This window comes from Desmodus rotundus, chromosome 9, assembly GCF_022682495.2.
Source record: "Desmodus rotundus isolate HL8 chromosome 9, HLdesRot8A.1, whole genome shotgun sequence".
Lineage (NCBI taxonomy): Eukaryota > Metazoa > Chordata > Mammalia > Chiroptera > Phyllostomidae > Desmodus > Desmodus rotundus.
This window is the reverse complement of record NC_071395.1, coordinates 77,461,120-77,483,688: the sequence shown is the minus strand read 5'-3', so window position 1 is coordinate 77,483,688 and position 22,569 is coordinate 77,461,120. Positions and strand designations below refer to the sequence as shown.

General features: G+C 42.5%; 2 protein-coding genes and 1 long non-coding RNA gene across 7 annotated transcripts in view; 2 read left to right on the top strand and 1 right to left on the bottom strand.

Moving 5' to 3' along the window:
* GEMIN4 (gem nuclear organelle associated protein 4) overlaps nt 1-7,412 on the top strand; it is a 29,924-nt gene extending 22,512 nt beyond the window's left edge. For 4 of the 5 annotated variants that reach the window (XR_008425239.1, XR_011650377.1, XR_008425238.2 and 1 more), the window contains 2 exons: nt 583-675; nt 1,437-2,901. The gene's annotated coding sequence lies outside the window, so the exon portion shown is untranslated. Of the gene's footprint in view, nt 1-582; nt 676-1,436; nt 2,902-5,751 lie in introns of those variants that run through there. The other variant, XR_011650376.1, reaches the window with a different exon arrangement.
* On the bottom strand, nt 1,379-10,383 carry LOC128779236 (uncharacterized). The gene is made up of 3 exons (XR_011650378.1): nt 10,203-10,383; nt 2,232-2,315; nt 1,379-1,517 (listed from the first exon to the last, which is right to left on the bottom strand). It is a non-coding gene; the product is annotated as an uncharacterized lncRNA (long non-coding RNA).
* A 185-nt stretch (nt 10,384-10,568) lies between these two features.
* The window catches only part of VPS53 (VPS53 subunit of GARP complex), a 127,302-nt gene continuing 115,301 nt past the window's right edge, over nt 10,569-22,569 (top strand). Inside the window, exons 1-4 of the mRNA XM_024565206.4 lie at nt 10,569-10,802; nt 13,044-13,124; nt 19,688-19,737; nt 21,709-21,775. Of these exons, the coding sequence (XP_024420974.1) occupies nt 10,716-10,802; nt 13,044-13,124; nt 19,688-19,737; nt 21,709-21,775 (285 nt within the window). The 5' untranslated portion in view covers nt 10,569-10,715. The remainder of the gene's footprint in view (nt 10,803-13,043; nt 13,125-19,687; nt 19,738-21,708; nt 21,776-22,569) is intronic.

Sequence of the window (22,569 nt, the reverse complement as noted above, 5' to 3'; positions counted from 1 at the left end):
GAACAAATTCAGCTGCCTTTTTGAATTATCACAGCAATAATTTTTAGTGTCCTCATGTCTCATAAGTAATTCCATAAAAGGTTTATTTTGTTCAGTCTACTTAACTTGGTGATTATATTTTTAGTTTTCTGATCATAAAAGTAATATGTTAAAAAGTAAAACATGCCCTCTATGGAAAATAATAATCACAACTGAAGCCATTACTGATGGATGTTATTCTCGGATATTAGCATTTAGGTAGGAGTCTTCCCAGTTCTCTTTATATGTATTTAGTTTATATTTGATTGAGATTGTGCTGTAAATTAATTTTGAACATTAATGTTGTACTTATCATAAGCACTTTCAATGCTACTAAAATTTTCAGACCTCATTTTTTTGTTAAGTAATTTGATATTTGAATTATTATAGATTGTCTTTCAAAAGGGGTTATCACTGGTTTTGAAAGGAATTCTTAATTTGGGGAGAGTAGGTTTGTTCTGGTAACTTTAACCTTAAAAACATTAAGATTTCCATCCTTATTAGCACTCAGTTTCTGTCTTTCTTTAAATGTATTTTTAAAAGATTTTATTTATTTATTTTTAGAGAGGGGGGAAAGGAGGCAGAAAGAAAAGGAGAGAAACATCAATCAGTTGCTTCTTGCAGGCCCTCAACTGGGGGACCTGGCGGACAACCCAGGTATGTGCCCTGACGGAGGATTCGAACCAGTGACCTTCAGGTTTGTGGGATGATGCCCAAACCACTGAGCCAATCAGGATGTTTCTGTCTTTAAAGTGGGTATGAAAATATCTGTAGAAACCCAAGCTCCTATTTATCTAGTTTTTTTCTTTTTATAGGCTGAGCTCTATTAAGCTATTTAGTAAACTAGGCGCGTGATATTTGTTAAGAAATGAGGAAGGGAAAAGCCGTTGTTTGCGAAGCTAAGCCCCTAGTGTCTTTTACCCTGCACAGCCAATTTCAACCACAAAGTTAATTACCTCTCAGCAAGATTGCAGGTGAAAACCTAAAAGGCGAGAGGCTAAAAAACAGCGCAGAAGAGCTGGTAAGTGACAAGGGCTTCAAAGGCTTACTAGGGAAGGGAGCTGCATTATAAATGCCCACGCACTTACTTGGCAGCCGAGTGTCACCACTGCTCTGTGACTGACCTCACGAAGTGCTAATGGTCAGTCTCAGGACTGAAAGGACTGTTGGCTTATGAGCCAGACCGAAAGACATTTGCTCCGCAGGCGGAGCAAACTCCCCCGTTGCCAGGTAACTTGATGGAGCTGCCGAGCACAGGTCTTAGAAGGCCTTCAGTAATATTGGTAGACGATGAAGAACAGGGAGCACTCGCTCGTCAAAATCCTGCCGCGTTCCTTCTTTTGTGAATTATAAGTCCGTTGTTTCCTTTGCAGTGTCTTGAGCTTGACTGGTTTGTCTTTGTGTTTTCTTCTGCTTAGATTTTAAGTGTCATGTCCACCCAGTCTGCGGCTGTCTAACACTCTGCTGTTGGGCTCCAACGCGACAGCACACACGCAAACCTTCGAAAGAGACTTCAGCCTCAGAAGGGAGGAGAGAAAACGACCGCCATGCCAAACAATGTGCTACCCTCTCAGGAAGGACTAAGACACTCCACTGAAATAGGGAATGAGATAACTGCAGTAAGGTGGCGGATACATGGCCAACACACAAAAATAAGTGGATTTCCTATCAGCCAGAAATTACCCATCAGAAACTGTAATAGAAAAAAGGGACCAATGTTTCATTTATAAAACCACTAGTTTTAGACCTAACAGGAACTATGCAAGACTCATATGAACAAAGTTACAAACCTTTACTAAAAGACATAAATGCCTAAATGAATGGAGAGCATGACCCTTAAGGGAAGATTCAATGTTGTAAACATGTCAGTTTCCCCCAAATTGATCTATAAATTCAATACAATTCCAATCAAAACCCCAACATGTTTTTAATAGACTCAATAAATACTTTTAAAGCTTATATAAATTAGAGATAATGTGAAAGAATAACCAAGAAATAAATATTTTGAATGAAAAGAAAAACCAGGGATGGGGAGGAATTTACAATATATTAAAACATTCTACAAATTATCATAACGGAAACAGTATAAAGGAAACAAATAGGTCAATGGAACAAAACTGAGTCCTGCCCTGGCCGGGTGGCTCAGCTGGTTGGAGCGTTGGCATGTGCACCAAAAAAATGCCGTGGGTTTGATTCCTGGTCAGGGCACATACCTCGGTTGTGAGTTCGATCCCTGGTAGGGTGCGTTTGGAAGGCAGCTGATCGCTGTTTCTCTCTCTCCGTCCTCTCCTCTGTTTCTGTAAGATCGATAAACGTGTCCGTGGGTGAGGATTAAAAAAAACAACTGAGTCCTGAACCAAACCAGCTAAACTTAATCTGTGGCAAACACATCATACTTGTGAGGCCAGAAAGGACTATGTAAGAAAACCACAGAAACCATTAACCTTCCTTTGGAAAAATAAAATTAGTTAAATAGTGCTCCTCCCCCGCCCCCCACATTCACATCCACCCAGAACCTTAGAATGTGACCTTATTTAGAAATGAGGTCTTTGCAGGTAAAATTAGGCTAAGGATTGAGATGAGACCATGAGACCTTACTGGATTCGAGTGGGCCCTAAGTCCCATGAAGTACACTCATAAGAGACAGAAGAGGACTCGGGCACAGAGAAGGCGGCGATGTGACAACAGAGTGAGAAATTGGAATGCTGCATCGACGAGCCAAGAAATACCAAGGACTGCTGTCAGCCACCAGAAACTAGGGGACAGGTATGGAACAGTTTGTCCTTCAGGTCCTCCCAAAAGGAAACAGCCCTGCTGACAACGTCATTTCAGAATCCTGACCTCCAGAACTGTAAGAAAATAAATTTCTATTGTCATAATGTACCCACCCACGGTAATTTGTTACAGTAGCCCTAGGAAGCTGATACAACACCCTGACAGACACCAAACACAAACATAAATTCCAAATATATCAGTGCCTCACCTGGTGTAGCTCAGTGGATTGAGCACAGGCCAGGGGACTAAGGGGTCGCTGGTTTGATTCCCAGTCAGGGCACATGCCTGGGTTGTGGGCTGGGTCCCCAGTTGGGGGCACGTGAGAGGCAACCACACATTGATGTTTCTCTCCCTCTCTTTCTCCCTCCCTCCCTCCTGCTATCTAAAAATAAATAAACAAAATCTCTAAAAAACCCCCAAATACATCAAAGGCTGAACATAAAAAGCAACACTATAAATACATGCACTGCTGAAGCAAGCACAACACTGTATTAGAAGAACATTTTGAAAAATCTTTTAAATTCACAGGCTAGAGAAAGCTTTCCCAAAGCATGAAGCCCAGATGGCCTATAGACAAGGACGGGCAGATTTGTGTGTATTAAAAAACAAAACCAAACCAAAAAACTCCTGTACATCAAAAGGCACTATTAGCAAGTTAAAAGACGAGTAACAGTTTAGAAAAAAAAATATTTGTAGTACATACCAGAACAAGGGTTAATATTCAGAATAGTCAAAGAGATTGTACAAATTATGAAGAAACAAACGACCCAGAAGAATGATTGAGATGCCATATAGACTGGAAATACACAGAAGAAATACAAAAGGCCAATGGAAGCTTTGTAAGTAAATATTTAAAAGACTGATACTGTCAGTGTACATAACGATACAAGGATACAGGTACTTTTTCAATGCTGGTAGAAGTATAAGTATGTATTACAAGGATATAGTATTGTTTGTAGCAGCAAACGTTTATAATCAATCTAAACATCAAGTAAAAAATACTTTATGATATAGTCAAACTGTGGAATACTATATAGACATTAAAAGGCGAGATAGACCAAAATATAAAGAGCTCCCGAACATGCTGTTAAAGGGAAACGAACACATCGCTGAATAATAAGTATAGCGAGATATGACTTAAGATTTTTTTTTAAATCTGAAAGTGTGGCCCTGGCTGGTGTGACTCGGTTGGTTGGAGTGTCATCCTGTAAACTGCAAGGCCGTGGGTTCAATTCCCAGTCAGGGCATATGCCTAGGTTGTGGGTTCAGTCCCGGTTGGGTTTGATGTTTTTCTCCCTCTCTACCTCCATTCTCCTCTCTCTAAAACCAATAAGCATGTCCTCCGGTGAGGATAAAAAAATAAAATTAAAAATTAAAAAACTATAGGTGTGATTGGCAATACATATACTGCTATACAATCACACAAAGAAAGGTTTGGAAAGCAAAAAACCAAATCGCTAACAGCGCTTCCTTTGGGGAGAGAAGTATGTATGTGCATACGTTGGCTTTCTGTGTATGTGGGGTGATGTGAATTAAGAGGGGGTTTTGCATTTTCCTGTGTTGGATGAGTTTTCCAGTCAAAAGTCATTATTTGTTACATAAACAGAAAAGAAAGGAAAATTAGCACCCACACCTGGAAAGGAATGGCTCTCAGTGTTAAACCTGCTTAGCGCTCTGTGGAACATCATTCAGGATGTGTGTGTGAGTATTTTGAAATAAACTTAGAAATTCAATGAGGAAAAGCACGCTGCCTTGAAAAATACATAAAAGGTAATATTTTTATTTCATTTCATTTATTTATTTTTAGAGAGAGGGGGAGGGAGGGAGGAAGAAAGGGAGGGAGAGAAACATTGATGCGTGAGAGAAACACCGCTCGGTTGCCTCTCATAGGTGCCCCAACCTACAACCGGGCAACACCTTGACTCGAATCTAACTGGTGACCTTTCACCCTGTGGGATGACACCCACCCAAATGAGCCACACCAATAAGGGCATGGAAGGTAATGTTTTAAAACCATGACAAACATGTAACATACTTCTGGGGTCATCACCTATTAAAGTGTCAAAGCATCACACAAGCTCAGGGAAAGCATTGGCTTTGATTTTCCCAAGCTTTCCCCGCTATAACAGGACCTAGGTCAGGAGGTTAGAGAGGCAGGGGAGCAAAAGTGCTGGCCTGCAGTGTAACAGAGTTAGTGTCAGTCTAGCAGGCCGATACTTCGCCTGGCCTTGGCTCCTCGCCCTGCTGTCCTACCTACCTCAAGGACTGTGGTGAAGACTAAGAAACAACGCATATGAAAACATTTAAGCTGTGCATCAAGTACCAAGCACGTGCACTGTATTGGATTAGTCCCTAAAACCATTCACTATCGTTTAGCACAGTGGATTCTATCTGCCCATAAAAATGCTAAACTCTAAACCCATCAGATAAATGTGCCTAGGCCAGGGCAATGAAGGCAAAGAAAAAGAGAAACAGAATAAGCAAAGTGACCATTTTCACTGGCTGTTGACAATATGTGCCTGACACTAAAGAGAGAAACCCGAGTGTGGGTATAAAGATTTGGGGACTAACGATGGCCGTGAGAGTGGCCTCTCAAAGCGGTGAGTCTCAACAAGGGGTTGGGGTTGAGGAAGCAATCAGAATCTTGGACAATACTATATTGAGGAAAGAAAACTTTTTACTGGTTTTCTGATGTAGACCTAACAAAGTATACCTGGGGAAAAAAATCTTGGCTGGTAGAGAATGGGTATCAGCTGCATCTCAGTGATTGTAAGATCGGAGGGATGACGAGGAGACCTATCAGAATGCTGTGTGGGGGAGGGTTGTTGTAAGATTTCTGTGTTTAGCAGAAGGAGGCATGGGTTTTTTTTTTTAAGTTTAAGAAATAATGGGATCCTCCACCTTAAATTTGCATGCAAAATGTTGTGCAAACGTGTATTTTTCTTTCCCTCCTCCAAGGGGTCTGGATTCCAAAAAGATGAAGAACTACTGGTAGAGATCAGAGAAGAGGAGAGGCCGAAGATCTAGCTCAGGGACTGCAACAGAACTCAGGAGGAAGAAGCAGAGTCAAAGAAAGCAGAACACAGGGCTGGCTGCATCCAGCCAGGGTGTTAGATACAATGAATTAATGGTAGTTACATTCTAATGATTGTACTACTTAATGGCAGTTTTATAAAACAAGTGTTTGTGTATTCGTTGTAAGATTTGCACAAAAGAAGCTGTCAGTTCCCCCTATATATTGATTACTTTGTTAAGTAAGTAAAGGAATTACTAGATATGAACCCAATGTAGCCAGTGGGGAAGGGGTCTCATTTAAAATCATCTGGGAGCTAGCGTACACACAGGACTGACTGCCTGAGCTATGACCGTGGGAACAGGGGAGCTACTGAAGCTAGCTGGAGATTATGATCTGCTTAACAAGACTGAGCGTGCACAGAGAACCAGAGTACCAATCAAAACAAAACCGGGTGTCCAGGATATGGAAACATTCAGAATGATACGAATGTCAGGAAATGCCAGGGTCCAGGATATTCAGAACATTCAGAAATTAAAAGACAGCAAAGAACCTGTCGTCATGAAAAGCCAGGTACTAATAACAACCCATAAAGTAGCACCAAGAAAACATTTTGAACAGAATTTCATGTAGAAATTAAAGTATATTCCTCCACTACAAATTGGCCTGGGAGAGGATCTAAGTGCGGTAGTGCCTGGCAGTCCTCGAGGGCCTGAGGGAATTCGGAGGGGGTGATTTTGGTTATCACAGTGCTGGCGGAAGGGGCCACGCTGCTGGCACTAGGATCAGGTACGCCAGGCATCCCACAGTGTTTTACAGGAAGTTTCACAAACGCCCAGCTTTTCCGGAGAAGGTCACTATGGAGAGGGAAGGTCCCTATAGAGAGGGTGTCTTGATCTTATAAAATGTACTCTGCACAATGTCTACTTGATACATTCTAGTACTCCACAAACAATGAAACCAGTTACAAATATAACAGGATATTGGAGATTCATTTTAACAGATTTAGGAAAAACACTGAATTGCAGAGGTGCATGAAATTAAGAGATCTTACTGGGTTTCATTAACAAAGGCTGTTTTGAAATGACTTAATATTTCATCCTATATACTTACCATTTTTTTGGCATAACGTTTCACAAACGTTATGAATTCCTCATTTTGGGGTGCTGTGAATCTCAGAGATGTGCCCCATGACTCCTCGACTGCCTGTCATATACTTCTTTTCCAACCCAGCCTTTACCATCACCTGTTATTAGAGGATAGGGTCTCCAAGGTTTGTGTGTGTGTGTTTAAATATTAGACTGAATTTATGCCTCATTTGGTGACATTTCAAGGTAGAAAATATGTTTTCTGTGGTACCTTGTCATCAGCTGTACCCTATTCCACAGCATGACAGGAAATTGTTTAAAAAGAAAAAGCCCAGCTCATTTGAGAGAATATCAGAAGCTATTTTTGTATCCAAATTTCTCACATCTATAAACTTCCACATTTTATTTAAGTGTATGATCTGTCTTTTCAGGCTTCCCCTTTCTACTGAAGGTTTTTCCCTCTTTTGCTTATCATAGGCAAAGCAGTCTAGCCTGTTATAACTTATTTTAATGCAGTTTTTTAAAGTATTTTATTTATATTTTTAGAGAGAGGGGAAGGGAGGGAGAAAGAGAGGGAGAGAAATATCGATGTGCAAGAGATACATCCATCAGTTGCCTCTCACACACCCCCAGCTGGGGACCTGGCCCGCAACCCAGGCATGTGCCCTGAGGAGGAATGGAACTGGGGACCTTTTGTTTTGCAGGCTGGTGCTCAATCCACGGAGTCACACCAGCCAGGGCATTAATGTGGTTTTTTAAAACATAGTATCTACCTGTATCTCTCCTCTTTTATAGTCCCACATTTTTTGTCCTGTGTAACTTACATTCATTACTAGTGTCTTATCTGCAAAGGGGAGAAAGGAAAAAAGTGATGGAGTTGAGAGCTTCTGAGCAGGGAAAGGTTTGGGGTCAGAGGGGGAAGGCAGTTAAGACATGACAGTGGATGTGTAAAAGGACAATCAATGGAAACTGGGAGCATGAATTTCTACTGGAGATGGCCACCCGGTTACATGACCCTCTATGGCCATGCGGGCTGCCCGGAAGCAGAAAACAAAAATGAGGAGCCTAGGGCTGATGATAGGCACGGTAAACCCGGTCTGGTCACTCCTCTGCTTACAATCCTTCCAAGGCTTTCCATTCCTTAACATGACCTCCAAGAGCCTCCACTACCTCGCACTGCCTATCTCTCCTCTAGTAGCACTTTCCCCTTGGCTTTCAAAGTCCTGTCACCCTGGCCAACTTCTTCATGGCTTTCGCATATTCCATTCCTTTCACGTGTCACCCTCTACTGTCCGCCTCCACCCTTTGCTTCTGCTTAAAATTTACTTCCCCAGAGAAGCCCTTCCTGACCAGTCAGAACACTCTATCACCACAGTTTCTCGACATACGCTTTACTTGTCTCTCATGAGACCTATCACCATTATGTGTTTATTTGTATGAATACCCTTTTCATGCATGGATATAACTCCACGGAGGCAGGCCCTTGGTCTGTTCCGTTGATGGATCATTCCCCAGCACCCAGCCCAGTGCTTAGCACCAGCAGGAACATTTGGTCACACATTCAATAAATGGGCAAGGTTTTCGTTTCGTTTTTAACTACATCTCCATGTTCTCATCTGTTAATGGGGATAGTGATAATAACTACCCGCCTCAGAATTGCCACACAGATTAAGAGAGACAATGCATGCTGAGCATGGTGCCTGGCATGTAGTAAGGGCTACGAAATGTTAGTTGTTATTATGATCATTAAGCATAAGCTCTGTGAGCAACCAGAACTCTCGTGCATTGCTGGTAGCAATGCAAAAAACGATACAGCCACGAGGGGAAATGTTTACCAGTTTCTGATAAAGTTACACACAGACTCATCACACAACCCAGCAATCCCGCTTCTAGGTATTTACCCAAGTGAAATGAAAACTTATGCACACAAAAACCTGCACATGAGTGTTTATAGCAGCTTTATTCATCATTGCTCAAAACTGGAAACAACCCTAACATCCTTCAGCCAGCGAATGGATGAGCACATGGTGGCGTGTCCGTGTAGTGGAATACTACATGCAAGAAGAAAGAAGAAATGAACGGCTGATACATGCGACAGCACGGATGAAACGCAAGTGCATTACGCTAAGTGAAAGAAGCCAGACTCAAAAGGTGACGCGTGTATGTTTCCACTTACGTGACATCCTGGAAAAGTCAAACGGTTGGGACAGAAATCAGGCCAGTGGTTGCCAGGGGTGGAGTGAGGCATGAGGGAATTAAGGGGGGGCGATGATGGAACTGTCTTTGGATTTGACAGTGTTGGTGGTCGTGTGGCTATACACAGCTATCAAAAATCACATCATTATAAACTAAATGGGTGAACTGCACTGCATGTAAATTATTTCTTAATGCAAGAAAATGAAAAGAAAAATCCAAGACAAGTGGGTATTGTTACCTTTTCCTTAAAGAAAAAAAAAGGAATCCTCATTATAAAAGTACTACGGGTTCATTGTAGACATTTTGGGAAAAGGTACAAAGAACAGACATTCCATCACCTGCAGGAGGGTACTATTTCTTTGCTATCATTTTTATAGGCACAGAATACACAGACACAGAAACTGGGACCATGCTATACATTTTGCTTTCTGAAATATTTTATGCACATTTTTCAACATCATTAAAGAATTTTTAAAAGCTATGATTTTATGAATCAATAATATTCTATTTTATTGCTGATTTATATTTTAAGCCTTCCTTTATTGTTAGAAATTATGTTGCTTCTATCTTTTCTTTACTATAACTTTGATAAAACTAAAAAAAAAAATTTGAAAAGGCTCAGAGGGGCCAGGGACTCTTCCATCATGGAATTTCACGTTTAATTGGCAAAACAGCTCTAACTTTGGCTGCAATTTCCTCGTTGTTTTAAGTGTCTGGAGAAAAAGTGGTTCCACAGGGCGATCTGGTGTCGTCTTCTCTGTGGTGCATAAGAAATAGACACCCTAACATTACCTGTATTACGAGCTTAAATTTGCATAGTGCTTTTTATATTTAACTCTCATCGTTGCAGGAGAAGCAGGTGGAGTAATTTGTTCAAGATTACACGGCTTATCAGTCGTGGAATGGGACTTAGACTCCAGGTATTCAGAGTCTCAGAAAGTAAACATGTCCCCAGCGCGGGGCCGGATCTCCCCTTCCCCACCCCTACCCCAAGCAGGAAGCTGCGGACACCCTATAAATCTCAGCTTAGAGGCTTGACACAAGGGGAACTGAACTCCTAAAGTGGGCGCTGTTTCATCCTACATACTGTCTTTGGCAACATCGCCACTTACCAGCTGGGATCATTTCTCCCCCGATGGCAGGGGGACACCTACTGCCACTGACCAAGGGGGCCCTGGGAGCTGAAGGATCGCCGGCTTCGCAGCCCGGCCCGTGCGGGTTGCTGTCGGTCGGTTGCAAAGGTGCTGGGGCTCCCTCTCACTGGGGAGTCCTGCAGGAACGGCCGGGCCCTCCCCAATATCATGGCCCTTCAGTGAGGGGATGAGGGCCCCCACCATCTTAAGGAGAGCTGAGGGGTCAGGTAGGGGATGCCGACTACAGGGCTGTCCGGGAAGACTCCAGGGACGTGACAGCATTGCCTGCGCCCGGCAAGCAGAGGTCAGTCCTCCGCTATCCCAGAGTGCCCCGGGTCCCGGAAGTGCTTGGCTCCCGGAAGCTCCCGGCTGGCTAACAGAGCTAAACCTTTCCCGAGCGCTGCCGCGGAGGGTTGCTGTTCTGCGGCTTGGGTGACTTCAGGAGGCCGGATCCGGGTTGGGGTGTGCATCCGGAGGGAGCTGCGCGGCGGGATGATGGAGGAGGAGGAACTGGAGTTCGTGGAGGAGCTGGAAGCCGTGCTGCAGCTCACGCCAGACGTGCAGCTCGCCATAGAGCAGGTGAGCGTTCCGCCCCCTGAGGGGAGGAGAGTGCGGAGGACGGGACAGCTCTGGGGGTGGGACCTGGGGTTGCGCGGGGTAGAAGCGGTCTTTGGACAGGGGGGTGAGAGTTAGGCACTGAAGGGAAAGGAGATGTTAGGAGGGAGGTGGTGGTGGGAAGGGCTTTCTGAATCTAGGGGAGAGAGCCTTTACTAGGCCTTGGTTGTCTTTGGAGGGTGGGGCATCCTGGTGCGTTTGGGCAGAGCTGTGCTGCCCGAAAGGATGAACCTGGAAGATGGGACCTCAGCGCTGCAACCCCAGATTTGGGGACGGGGGGCGGGTTTAGAGCTGTTCATTCACTTACCAGGCTGGTGTGCCGCTGCTCGCGTAGATTCTCAGTCTAGCTTCTTGTGCGTGACTCCGAATTGAGGGGAGGGCGTAACTTTAATTTCCGAAGCGGATCGCAGAGCGGAGGAGAAAAGGTTGGGCAAGGACCCCTTTACCACACTTAGATGGCTGAGAGTTCCTGCTGTTGACTAGGTTAGGTTAGGTTGAAGAATGTTCCCAAGAGGCTGCCCTTCCCTGCAGGGACTCTCTGCATTCTCTTTTCCAGTTTATTGAGCTTTTTGGAAGAGTAATGATATTAGAAAATAGTGCTTTAGACCAGCGATTTTCCACTGGTGTGCGGCAAGAATTTTTAAAACATGCAGTATCTATTTGGTCAGGGACACTGACCTCTTTTTCCTTAAATTTTCAAATTAAAAAATGACATCAGCAACACAACAATAACTGTCCAGTGTGAATGAGTCAAAATGATACCTATTTTTTGTCAGATTGGCAAAATATGTATTTTTTGGTGTGCCGCAGAATTTTAGGAATTAGTTTATGTGTGCCGTGAGATGAAAAAGGTTGAAAATCATTGATTTAGACCCTCATAGAGGGTATTGTTCCTGATAAAGGGAGAATATCTCTCTTAAAAGAATTGGCAGGAATATGATTTAATAAAAGGGGATTATGCCACATTCAAAGTAAAGCATTACTACTATTAGTTATTTCTATAATATATATATTAATAGTTAATATTTATTGACCATTAACACTTACTGTGGGTCTGCTACTGTACTAAGCCATTTATTTGTATTGTCCCATTTATAGATTCTTGGATGTGTGTTTTTCTAGGAGTGATTGGATTACCCATACAGAGCTCACCTGGCACATCCCGGGGATGCCAGCCCATTGGGCAAAGGATTTTGTTCTCAGGCAACACTGCTCCCCACTCACCTCCACTTGCCAGACAAAGACATTTGCTCTTTGGACCTAGTGGGCTCTAGTCGAAGATACAAATCATAGTCAGTTATTGTTTAACAAGGATTTTGGGAGAGCACGTATTTACTGTTAAGACTGAGTTCTAGCACAGGCTTATCTAATAAGCAGATATCAGAAAAGAGTTTGCTTACCAGAATCACAATATTGAGCCGGTGAAATCCACTACCCAGGGTATCTCTTGACTACTTTTATGATCCGCCTTGTCAAGCTGCAGTTTTTGAAGGGGTTTAGCTACGTTCCTCAGGAGGCAGCGTGCCGGTGTCTGCTAGAGATTGACAGCTCCTGACCACTAGCCCTTCACTCCCTGACACCGTGGGAAACATGAAATTGCTTCAGTGCGAAGTGAATTCTATTACTGAGACCTCACGGAGACATAGCGCATGGGTCTGCTATCAAGACTTTCATTTTTAGTTTTTTAAGATTTTATTTACATTTAGAGAGAGGGGAAGGGAGGGGGAGAGAGAGGGAGAGAAACCAATGTGTGGTTGCCTCTCCCATGGCCCCTACTGGGGACCTGGCCCACACCCCAGGCATGTGCCCCGACTGGGAACTGAACTGGTGGCCCCTTGGTTCGAAGCCCACGCTCAATCCACTGAGCTACACAGCCAGGGCTTCTAATCAAGACTTTCTTAATACAGCCATGTCACCAGCTGGTTTACTCCGATTTGCACAATGTGCATTTATTTTTCCTTGTCATTGGGATTTTGTTGGCTACTGTGGAACTTTCCACTCTTGCACATTTGGTTGGTTGCACCAAGATCCAAGATGTTAAAATTACAGATGTTAGTGAACATTCGAGATTTACTTTTAACATTTTATTGAGCATCTGTTGTATGTCAAGTCTTATAAATAGAATTTACCACCCAGTAGGGAGGAAGGAAAGAACTCATGAAACAAGACAGGAATATGAGTTATTTCTAATCTATCTTTATATAGGTGTTTCCAAGCCAGGATCCTCTAGATCGAGCAGATTTCAATGCTGTGGAGTATATCAATACCCTGTTCCCCACGGAGCAAGTAAGTGATTTCAGTGGCTTCTGGCTCTTCGTGAGGTTATGATGGGTGTGTTATACTCTATAATCCAAGGGGCCTTGATAAACAAGGAGGGATTCAAACCAAACTTCATTGCAACCATTTAGGGGGTGGAGGAGCTAATACCAAATACTGTGACTGTGTTAAAGTGATATTCTTTGTAGACTGAGGATATTATTAGAAATTTTGCCCTTAAATATTTTCCACACAACTGACTTTTACTAGGCTGAATCTTAAGCCTGTACTCTGAAAATATCACACACATACCCTAGCACCAGTCTTAAATACATTAGGTTTTAGTACTGTTTGCTATATAAATAAAGAATGAAAATACAGGTCTTAATATTGTCTTCTCACACCACAATGGGTATTACTGCAGACCCCTTAGAGATGCACACACCCTCTTCTGGAGGCTGTTACTCCAGGCAGTGGGTGTTTACCCAAGGACTCTTGTCAGGGCGAGGACTGGATCACATTCACATTTTAAAAATGCCATCTGGCAGCAGTGTGGAGGGTGAACTGGGGGGAGGCAGAACTGGCGGCAGGAAGACCAGTTAGCAGACCCCTGAGATAGATCCCTGAAGGGGGGTGTTGAGAGCCTGAAGAAACTGGGGTAGAGAGAACAAGATCCCAGAGCTGTGTAGGAGGCAGAAGACACAGCATTCTGAGGCTGAAGGCACATAGAAGCTAAAATCCTCTCATTTACTCAACATAAATTACCTCCTCTGCCTACCTCTGTAAGAAACCTGCGGCTAGAGGGGTGAACGAGGCAAATACGCTCCTTCCCGATATAGAACTTCCAGTCTCCCTGAATAGGTAATGATTGCACCTTTAACAGTTACAAGTAAATTACTGTGACTTTCAATGACTTGTTTGTATAACCATTAATTATTTGTTACTTGCTCTCAGAAGAGTTCTAACTTCTAGTACAACTATAATAAGAGTTTATATTTATTGGATGCTTACTATGCACCAGGCACTTAACAACAATAAATTCTCCACTGTGTTTACATGCCTGTTTTATGATGGAAATAATGGGGCACAGAGACAAAGAAAGCTCAGCTGAAATGTGATAGCATTGCCATGAAGGAAACATGCTAAATCCTGTGAAAGCCGAGCGTACAGGCCTCACTCAGTCTGAGGGATCCAAAGAGGAAATGACATTGAAGCCGTGCATTCTAGGCCAAAGGAAGGGTTTTGAACTTTGATTTCTGGTCTGGCAGGCGGCGTGGTTGTTGGCACCTTTACCCTATATTGGGAGTAAGGAGGAAAAACAGGTTTCAGCGGTAAGTAGGCTATGAGTAGGGTGCACGGGTGAGCTCAGCTGGAACATATTTGGGCTATCCAAGTAGAAATAAGTGGTTGGATAGTATTTGAATCTGAAGCTCATAATCCCCATGATTGTGACTGTCTTGGCATAAATTCTTCTCAGCTTTTTCTAATGGACATGTTCATTTTTTAAAAGGAAGTTGGAAAGGATGGCATTCTGCTGTGTGATTGTCTTTTAGGACATTTCACAGGTAGCCTTTAGAGCTCATCCTTTTCTGAGAAAAAGGAATTCTGGGAATTAGCTGGACATAGATATTTGGGAACAACTGATATAAAGATAGTTTTTTTGTTTTTGTTTTAAGATTTTATTTATTTATTTTTAGAGAGAAGGGAAGGGAAGGAGAAAGAGAGGGGGAGAAACATCAATGTGTGGTTGCCTCCCACATGCCCCCCACTGGGGACCTGGCCTGCAACCAAGGCATTTGCCCTGACTGGGAATCGAACCAGTCACCCTTTGGTTCACAGGCCAGCACTCAATCCACTAAGCTACACCAGCCAGGGCATAAAGATAGTTTCAACCATGAAAATATTTCATTTACTCCGCCCTATCAAGATTGCTGACCCACCAAAACAAAAGTAAGTGTTAGAATTTGAAAAGTATACGGGAAACCACCAGGCTCTCCCATGTTACTGATGGGTTGCTGTGTGATTTGTTTTTAACCTACTGAAGGCAGCGCAAGACATTGGTTGTTCTGCCGATGTAGTTATATGTCCCGTTTTACTATTGCCCCCATGTGTGTGATAATGTGTAGTGGAGTTTCTTAGGCGACTCTGAGAATTTATGACCCAGGGTTACCTTCATTTCCCCAGTCCCAGGTTTACACTTAGCAGTTCATCTTCCAACCCAGATTCCCATGGATCTTAAGGAAAGGTAATAGAAAGTAGTGGCATGGTTTATAATCTCTTTCAGTTAGTGCTATATCTTGGCAAAACTCATCTATGTATCTCATGGACCTGCAGTGAGTACTTGAGAATTGCGAGTTTAGAGTATTTAAAGTAGATGTCAGTATATCAAGAATAAACTTGGTGTCCCTCCCGGGAGGAGGGTATGTGTATGTTTCTATTGAGTGGCAGCTTCTGCGCGTGCGCAGTTGCCTGGAGGCAGGACTGTGGCCTAGAATGATCCCCAGGTGTTTATGACTCGCCAGGCCCAGGTGTGCGGACTCCGGTGTCTGGATGTGGCAGGGCTCGTTGGGAGGTTCTGAAGAGTAGCCGGGTTTGTTGTGTCCTGGTGGAAAACTGGACATAACCTTTGTCATGTTTTTATTAGAGGTTTGACTAAGGAAACCAGATGACATTTTTAAAAATAAACACTAATATAAAGAACTTTGAATAAAGAGTCATGCAGAATTTTTATACAGAAATTTTAGTGATCCCCCCAAATGCTCTGTATCTACATTTTTAAGAGAAAAAAAAAAAGATGCCAAATTACTTCTCATATCAGTTTAATTTTTTTTTAAGCCATATAGTATCTGCATAGAAGGAAGAGTAGAAGGTAATATACCAAAATGCTAATGGTGATTATACTCTGCTGGGGATGAGGGTGATTTTGTGTGTTTCCTGTTATCAGCAAGAATTGCTATTAGAATCAGAAAATACTTTTCAATAATTAAGACGTTTTTAAGTGATTGAATTAACACTGAACAACCACATTACAACAGAACTAGGTGAGTGATTCTCGAAGAGGAGCTGTATCACCTCCGCCCAGGGTAGCTAATCCGGATTCCTGTGGGGTGTTTTCCCAGTGAGAGTCACTGCCTTGGCCAGGCACTTAGCTGATAGCAGGGAGTGTGTCATAGTCCCCAGGTGTATTGGGGTGCAGAAAAACTAGGTCAACAAACATTGTGTTAGAGGTAACATGGCAGAGGGAAAAAGAGCAGAGACGTAGGAGTCAGACCTCAACCAAATACAGCATCTGTGATCTTGGGCAAAGCATCTGTCCTTTCAGAGGGAAAGAGCTTGCCTAGTATGTTGGGGAGGATTCAGGGAAATCATTTTTGTAAAATGGCCACAAGAGTATTGCATAACAGATCCACATTAAATGTTAGTGCCCTTTTGCTTGTCCAGTAGAAAATTTGGAAGACAGCCCTGGCCGGGTAGCTCAGTTCTTAGAGCTTTATCCTGATATGCCGAGGTTGTGGGTTCGATCTCTGGTCAGGGCGTATACGAGAAGCAACCGATGAATGGATAAGTAAGTGGAATAACAAACTGATGTTTCTCTCTCTTTTTCTCTCCACCCCCCTCTAAAATCAATAGGTAAATTTTAAAAATCTGGAAGGTAAAGAGCAAGTGGTCACCCACGGGTCCACCAAACATGCAGTCAAGCATTGTACTTTTAGAATATTTTTTCAGGTCTTTTAAAATCTGTATTCATGGGGTACCTGATATTTTTCAGTGTTTTCCCTTAATTAGCATGTTATCATGAGTGACACTTGTTATTTCAGAGCCTCCCTACCCAGTGTCTTTGGTGGTGGCAAAGGGCCATTGAATATATGTGGCCTAATATATTTAACTTTTCTGTTGATGGCCATTCAGATCATTCCCAGGTGTTTGGTTTCTTAAATGCAGTTGAACACCTGAAGGCATAATATACTTTGAATTATTCTTTTTAGAAAAATCGTTATGTTGCAAGCGAGACCTTCATGTCTAGGGAGCATTAAATTTAAGGAATGGTTACTGTACCACCAAAAATCAATATTTACCAATGTAGAATGACCTTCAAGTTATATTATTGAGTGGGAAAAGCATGGTGCAGGACAATGTGCATTTATATAAAGAAAGGGATATAAGTTATGGATATACTTTAAGTCACAGACATTGCTAAGGATGTGCAAAAGAAGCTGGCCCAGAGCCACTGCCTCTGGAGAGGAGAACTAGGAGTTGGACACGCAGGACTCGGGAGAGGAAGCCTTGCTCTTCACTCTCTGCCCTTTTCTGTTTGAATTTTTGGTCGTGCACATGTTTCACTGGTTTAAAATAGATCACAAGCCTGGCCGGCTAGCTCGATTGGTTAGAACATTGTCCCCACACACCAGGGTTGTGGGTTTGATCCCCGGTCAGGGCACATACAAGAACCAACCAATGAGTGCATAAAGAAATGGAACAATGAAGTGATGTTTCTCTTTCTCTCTCCCCCATCCTCCCTCCCTCTCTTTCCTTTCTTTCCCTCTCTGTTTCCCCCTCCCTCTCTGTTTTTCTTAAAATCAATAAATAAAATAGATTACAATGTTTAATTTTGATATAACTTCCCATTTTTAGAAAAGATGCAGGAATAGTACAAAGAATTTGTGGCTACCCTTCATCCTAATCCCCCAAATATTAACATTTTTTAAATAGTTTTTCTTTAAGTACTAAGATTTATTTATTTATTTTTAAAAATTTTATTGTTATTCAATTACAGTTGTATGACTTTTCTCCCCATCCTTCCACCCCGCCCCAGCCAAAATTTATTTTTTAAAAAGGAATGGGTTCCAGTGGAGATATGCCTGTTTTGCATATGAGGAAATAGAAACTCGGAGAGGTTAGGTGACTTGCCCTCTAGATACACAGCGAGTTTGTTAGTGGCAGAGACTTGCCAAACCCAGGTCCTCCGACAACCCAGGGCCTGTTGCCACAGAGGTGTTTTGAAATGACAGACATGGCAGAGGATTCCTCAATTAAAATAACTTCTCTTTCCTGAGATTTAGCTTTATCTTCGTCTGTTCTTGGATTTGTGAAAATTCTGAGTAGCCACTGGCTTTGTCATGTGAGTGGCCCCATCTGACATCTCAGGCACTTGTGACCTGATTTCCTTAGCAGGCCTGCTCCTGGCAGGCTCCTGGGCTTCTCCTGCCAGGGCACCTGTTGCCGGTAGCGTTTGATAAACACAGCGCTTGCATCACCCCCAATTCTTTTCCACATAGTATATCTGTTGACAGAAGAAAGAGGACTTACAAAATGACATTTTTAAAGCTTGAGTGAAAATGGTGCTGGAAAATTGTACCATCTGTATTCCATTAGGGGGCACCATTTCCTCACATTTTTTGCATGCTGAAGTTGGAAATAGTCCCTTTGTTTTTGCAGTCATTGTCTTAAACACAAATAACTTATATTTACAATAGCAATACATGATCAATATAGAGCAATTAGAAAATATTCAGACAAAAAGAAGAAAAATTTTAAATTCTCTTTTTAAAAAATATTTTATTTATTTATTTTTAGAGAGAGGGGAAGAAAGGAGAGAAACATCAATGTGTGGTTGCCTCTCGGGCACCCCCCACTGGGGGCCTGGGCTGCAACCCAGGCCTGTGCCCTGACTGGGAATCCAACTGGTGACCCTTTGGTTTGCAGGCCGGCACTCAATCCACTGAGTCACACCAGCCAGGGCAAAATTCCCCCTTTTCATAGATTACAACTACTGCTACTGATTTCATAGATTCCAGCTACTAGTATAGATTACATTTATTTATCCTTCCAGACTTTCTTCCTAGTGGGCCTGTACACAGAAGATATTTATTTATTTATTGAAGTATAACGTAATGCGGAGGAGTGCACAAATCTTAAATGTACAGCTTGATGAATTTTCACAAGATGAATTCAACCACGTAACCACCACCCAGATCAGAAAATAAAACATCTCTTTATCTCCCCAAAAGATAACCACCACCTTGGGTTCCAGCACGAGAGAATAGTTTCGCTCATTTTTGAACTGTAGGAATGACATTCCACAGTGTACGCTCTTGTCGTCTGGCTTTCTTTGTGTTGATTGCAACGTTATGTTAGTAAGATTTATCCGTGCTGTTGTATGTAAATTCATTCATTCCCTTTGCTATATTTATTGTATGATTTTTTTCATGGTTACATATGCCAGGGGTCAGGCACACTTTCTGTAAGGGGCTAGATAGTAGATACTTTAGGATTTGTGGACCAGCCCGTCTCTGTTGCAATCACTCAACTTGCCTTTGTAGCTCAAAGCCAGCTGCAGATAATAGATAAATGAATGGGCATGGCTGTGTTCCAATAAAACTTTATTTACAAAAAAAATAGATAACAGGTTGGATTTTTGCAGTACTTTCCAACTACTGCTATACTTAAAAAAAAAAAAGTAAAAAACTGGATCATACTCTATGATTAAATTTTCTGAGATGTCATAAAATAGCCATAAAAGCTCATCATTTCCCTGTAAAAGAGGAATTCCAGGAAATGAAATAATAGCTGGCACTTTTCCTTCTTTATTGTAGTCTCTGGCAAACATAGACGAAGTTGTGAACAAGATTAGACTGAAAATAAGGTAAGTGACACTATATGATTATTAATAATGACAAGCATGTTGTTAATTTAGTTAATCACATTCTAGATCACACTTGTCTGTGAGAACACTGAAAGGTCAGGTTTGCTGTAAGTGGTAATTAAAAAAATAATAATAATTCTTGCCCTGACCAGCGTGGCTCAGTTAGTTGGGCATCATCCCGCAAAGTGAAAGGTCACCGGTTCAATTCCGGGTCCGGGCACATGCCTGGGTTGCGGATTCCATCCCTGGAAGGGGCATGTACAAGAGGCAACCAATCCCAGTTTTTCTCTCTCCCATTGATATTTCTCTCTGTCTTTCTCCCTCCCTTCCTCTCTCTAAAAATACAATAAATAGAATTTTTAAAAGAGAAAATATAAATAAGTAAATAATCTTTTTTTTAAAGATTTTATTTATTTTATTTTTAGAGAGAAAGAAAGGAAAGGAGAGAGGGTGAGAAACATCAATGTGTGGTTGCCTCTTGCATGCCCCCTACTGGGGACCTGGCCTGCAACCCAGGCGTGTGCCCTGACTGGGAATCAAACCAGTGACCCTTTGCTTCAGAGGCCCGCACTCAGTCCACTGAGCTACACCAGCCAGGAATAAATAATTCCTTTAAATCCAGGTTTTTATACAAGCCTTGTGGCGAAGAACTCAATTCTTTGATCACTCTTCAACTATTTATAAAAAGGGAAGGAAGCTGTAACAGGCTGTTCAAAACAGTTGTTATAAAAGGAAGCAAAAGCATTTCTACTATAGTTTTAATGGCTTTATTTCCTTAGCTTTACATTTTTAAAAATTCCAATGGCTTAGATGTGAATGAGGGCTTATATGTGCATCCTTTGGCCACATACCAGCTACCAGTAGGGTCAGATCTGCTGGTTGGCATGGGTGGCAGTGGCCCGGGATTAAATGTCTTGATTAACCTAGGATGTGATGGTCTGGGGTGGTCATCAAGTGTCCTCACTCCCCAATAGCCTTGTTTCGGTTTGTCCCCATCTGAATCTCCAGTTTTGATACATGGTAGATGCTCAAAGTTTGTTTACTCATTTTAATTATTACCATAATGGTTTATGGCATTAAAAATAGATTTCTTTAAAACTTTTGACAAGGAGAAGCCTTTATTAATCCAGGAGATAATATTTTTTCCCTTTCAGCCTTTGGATTTTTTGGGGAAAGACCTCTTTTATTAATGTTTTGTTCAACTGGGTGCCTTAGAAGCGCAAAGAAACCTGTTCATCATTGAGGTGGACGTTTGCTGGTGGAGACCACTAATTGTGCAGGGTTTGCACGGATAATGGAAATTCTCTGACGACCCAGAAATTGCTTGTGAGCCAGTTATTTCCCACTTCCTGCCCCCATACCTTCATTGGACTCTTCACGTGAAAATGGAGTTGACTAAAATAAATTGCCTTGAGTGAGGAACCATCATTAAATGGCCTCGTGGAGCCTCAGGAGAAAGGAACTGGAGGCTGCAGATCTGTCTCCCACGCAGGTTGCACAACTGGTGCCCAGGAGGCAAAGCACTGATTTCATACATTACCCTGGCTCCTTATCCCTTTTAAGGTTCCAGAGGAAGTTACTGAGGAAGGAATTTATGTGGGGGTAATTTGAATTCTCTGGCTTCTTTCCATGAAGTTTCAGCAACTTTCTCATTTTTGGTTTACTCCAGGAAAAATACTAAAAGTTATATGGGTCCTTTTGGACAGCTCTCAATAGTAAGTGAAAATAGCCCTTTTTAAAAAAACAAAGATGATGCGTTAGTCTGTGCTGGGCTTGGCTTCTTGCACTCCCGTTGCTGCTCCACCTGGGTCCAGGGCCCAGTCTTCCTTATACCGTTCAAGCTTGTTTGGTTTCTTGGACAAGTAGGTGCAACCTGCAGAAGTTGCTGGATTAGTTACTACCTTTTTTTCTTTTGGTCAATCTAGTATAGAGATTATTTTAATGATTTGTATCCTTCAACTTTTTTGCTAGGAGACTGGATGATAATATTCGAACTGTCGTAAGAGGTCAAACAAATGTGGGGCAAGATGGCAGGCAAGTAAGTAACTTATTTTTCCTATTATACTCCCCTAATTTCTTTAAAACACAGTGATCAAGTGACCAAAGTGTTGAACTACCTCCTCACAGAGCACTTTCTTTTATCCTTACCTGAGGACATGCTTATTGATTTTACAGAGAGGGAAAGGAGGGAGAGAAACATCGATCGGCTGCCTCTCCTATGTGCCCCAGCCTGGGACCGAACCTGCAACTTAGACGTGTGCCCTGATCGGGAATTGAACCCACAACCTTTTGGTTTGCAGGGTGATGCCCCACCCCCTGAGCCACACCGGCCAGGGCCAGAGCACTTTCTTATTGATCTGCCCCATACACAGCAGGAGACGTACATGACTCGTCCCACTTGTAACAGAGGTAGGCTGCCCAGACCAGGCACGAACTCTCACTCAGAGTCCCTCAGGCCAGGGGCATATCAGCACAGCTCACCCAGGCTGGGGCACGCAAGCTGAAATGAGAAAACCAAAATTTCCTTTTCTTTAGCCTGAGTGTCAGACATCTCTTTTGCCCTCCTACATGTGGAGTACTGTGGCTAAATATGGTTGCTGCTTTTATCTATCAGCTAAGTTGTTGGGATTTTGGTTATTACTTTTGTTGCTGCGAAAGATAACAATGACCTGTGCGTCAAAAGGCATCCTACAGAATGAGAGAAAATACATGCAAATCATATATCTGATAGGGGATTAATATCCAAAATATATTGAGAACTCCTAACAATAAAAATTCAAACAGCCCTGGCTGGTGTGGCTTGAGTGGATTGAGTGCTGGCCTTCAAACCAA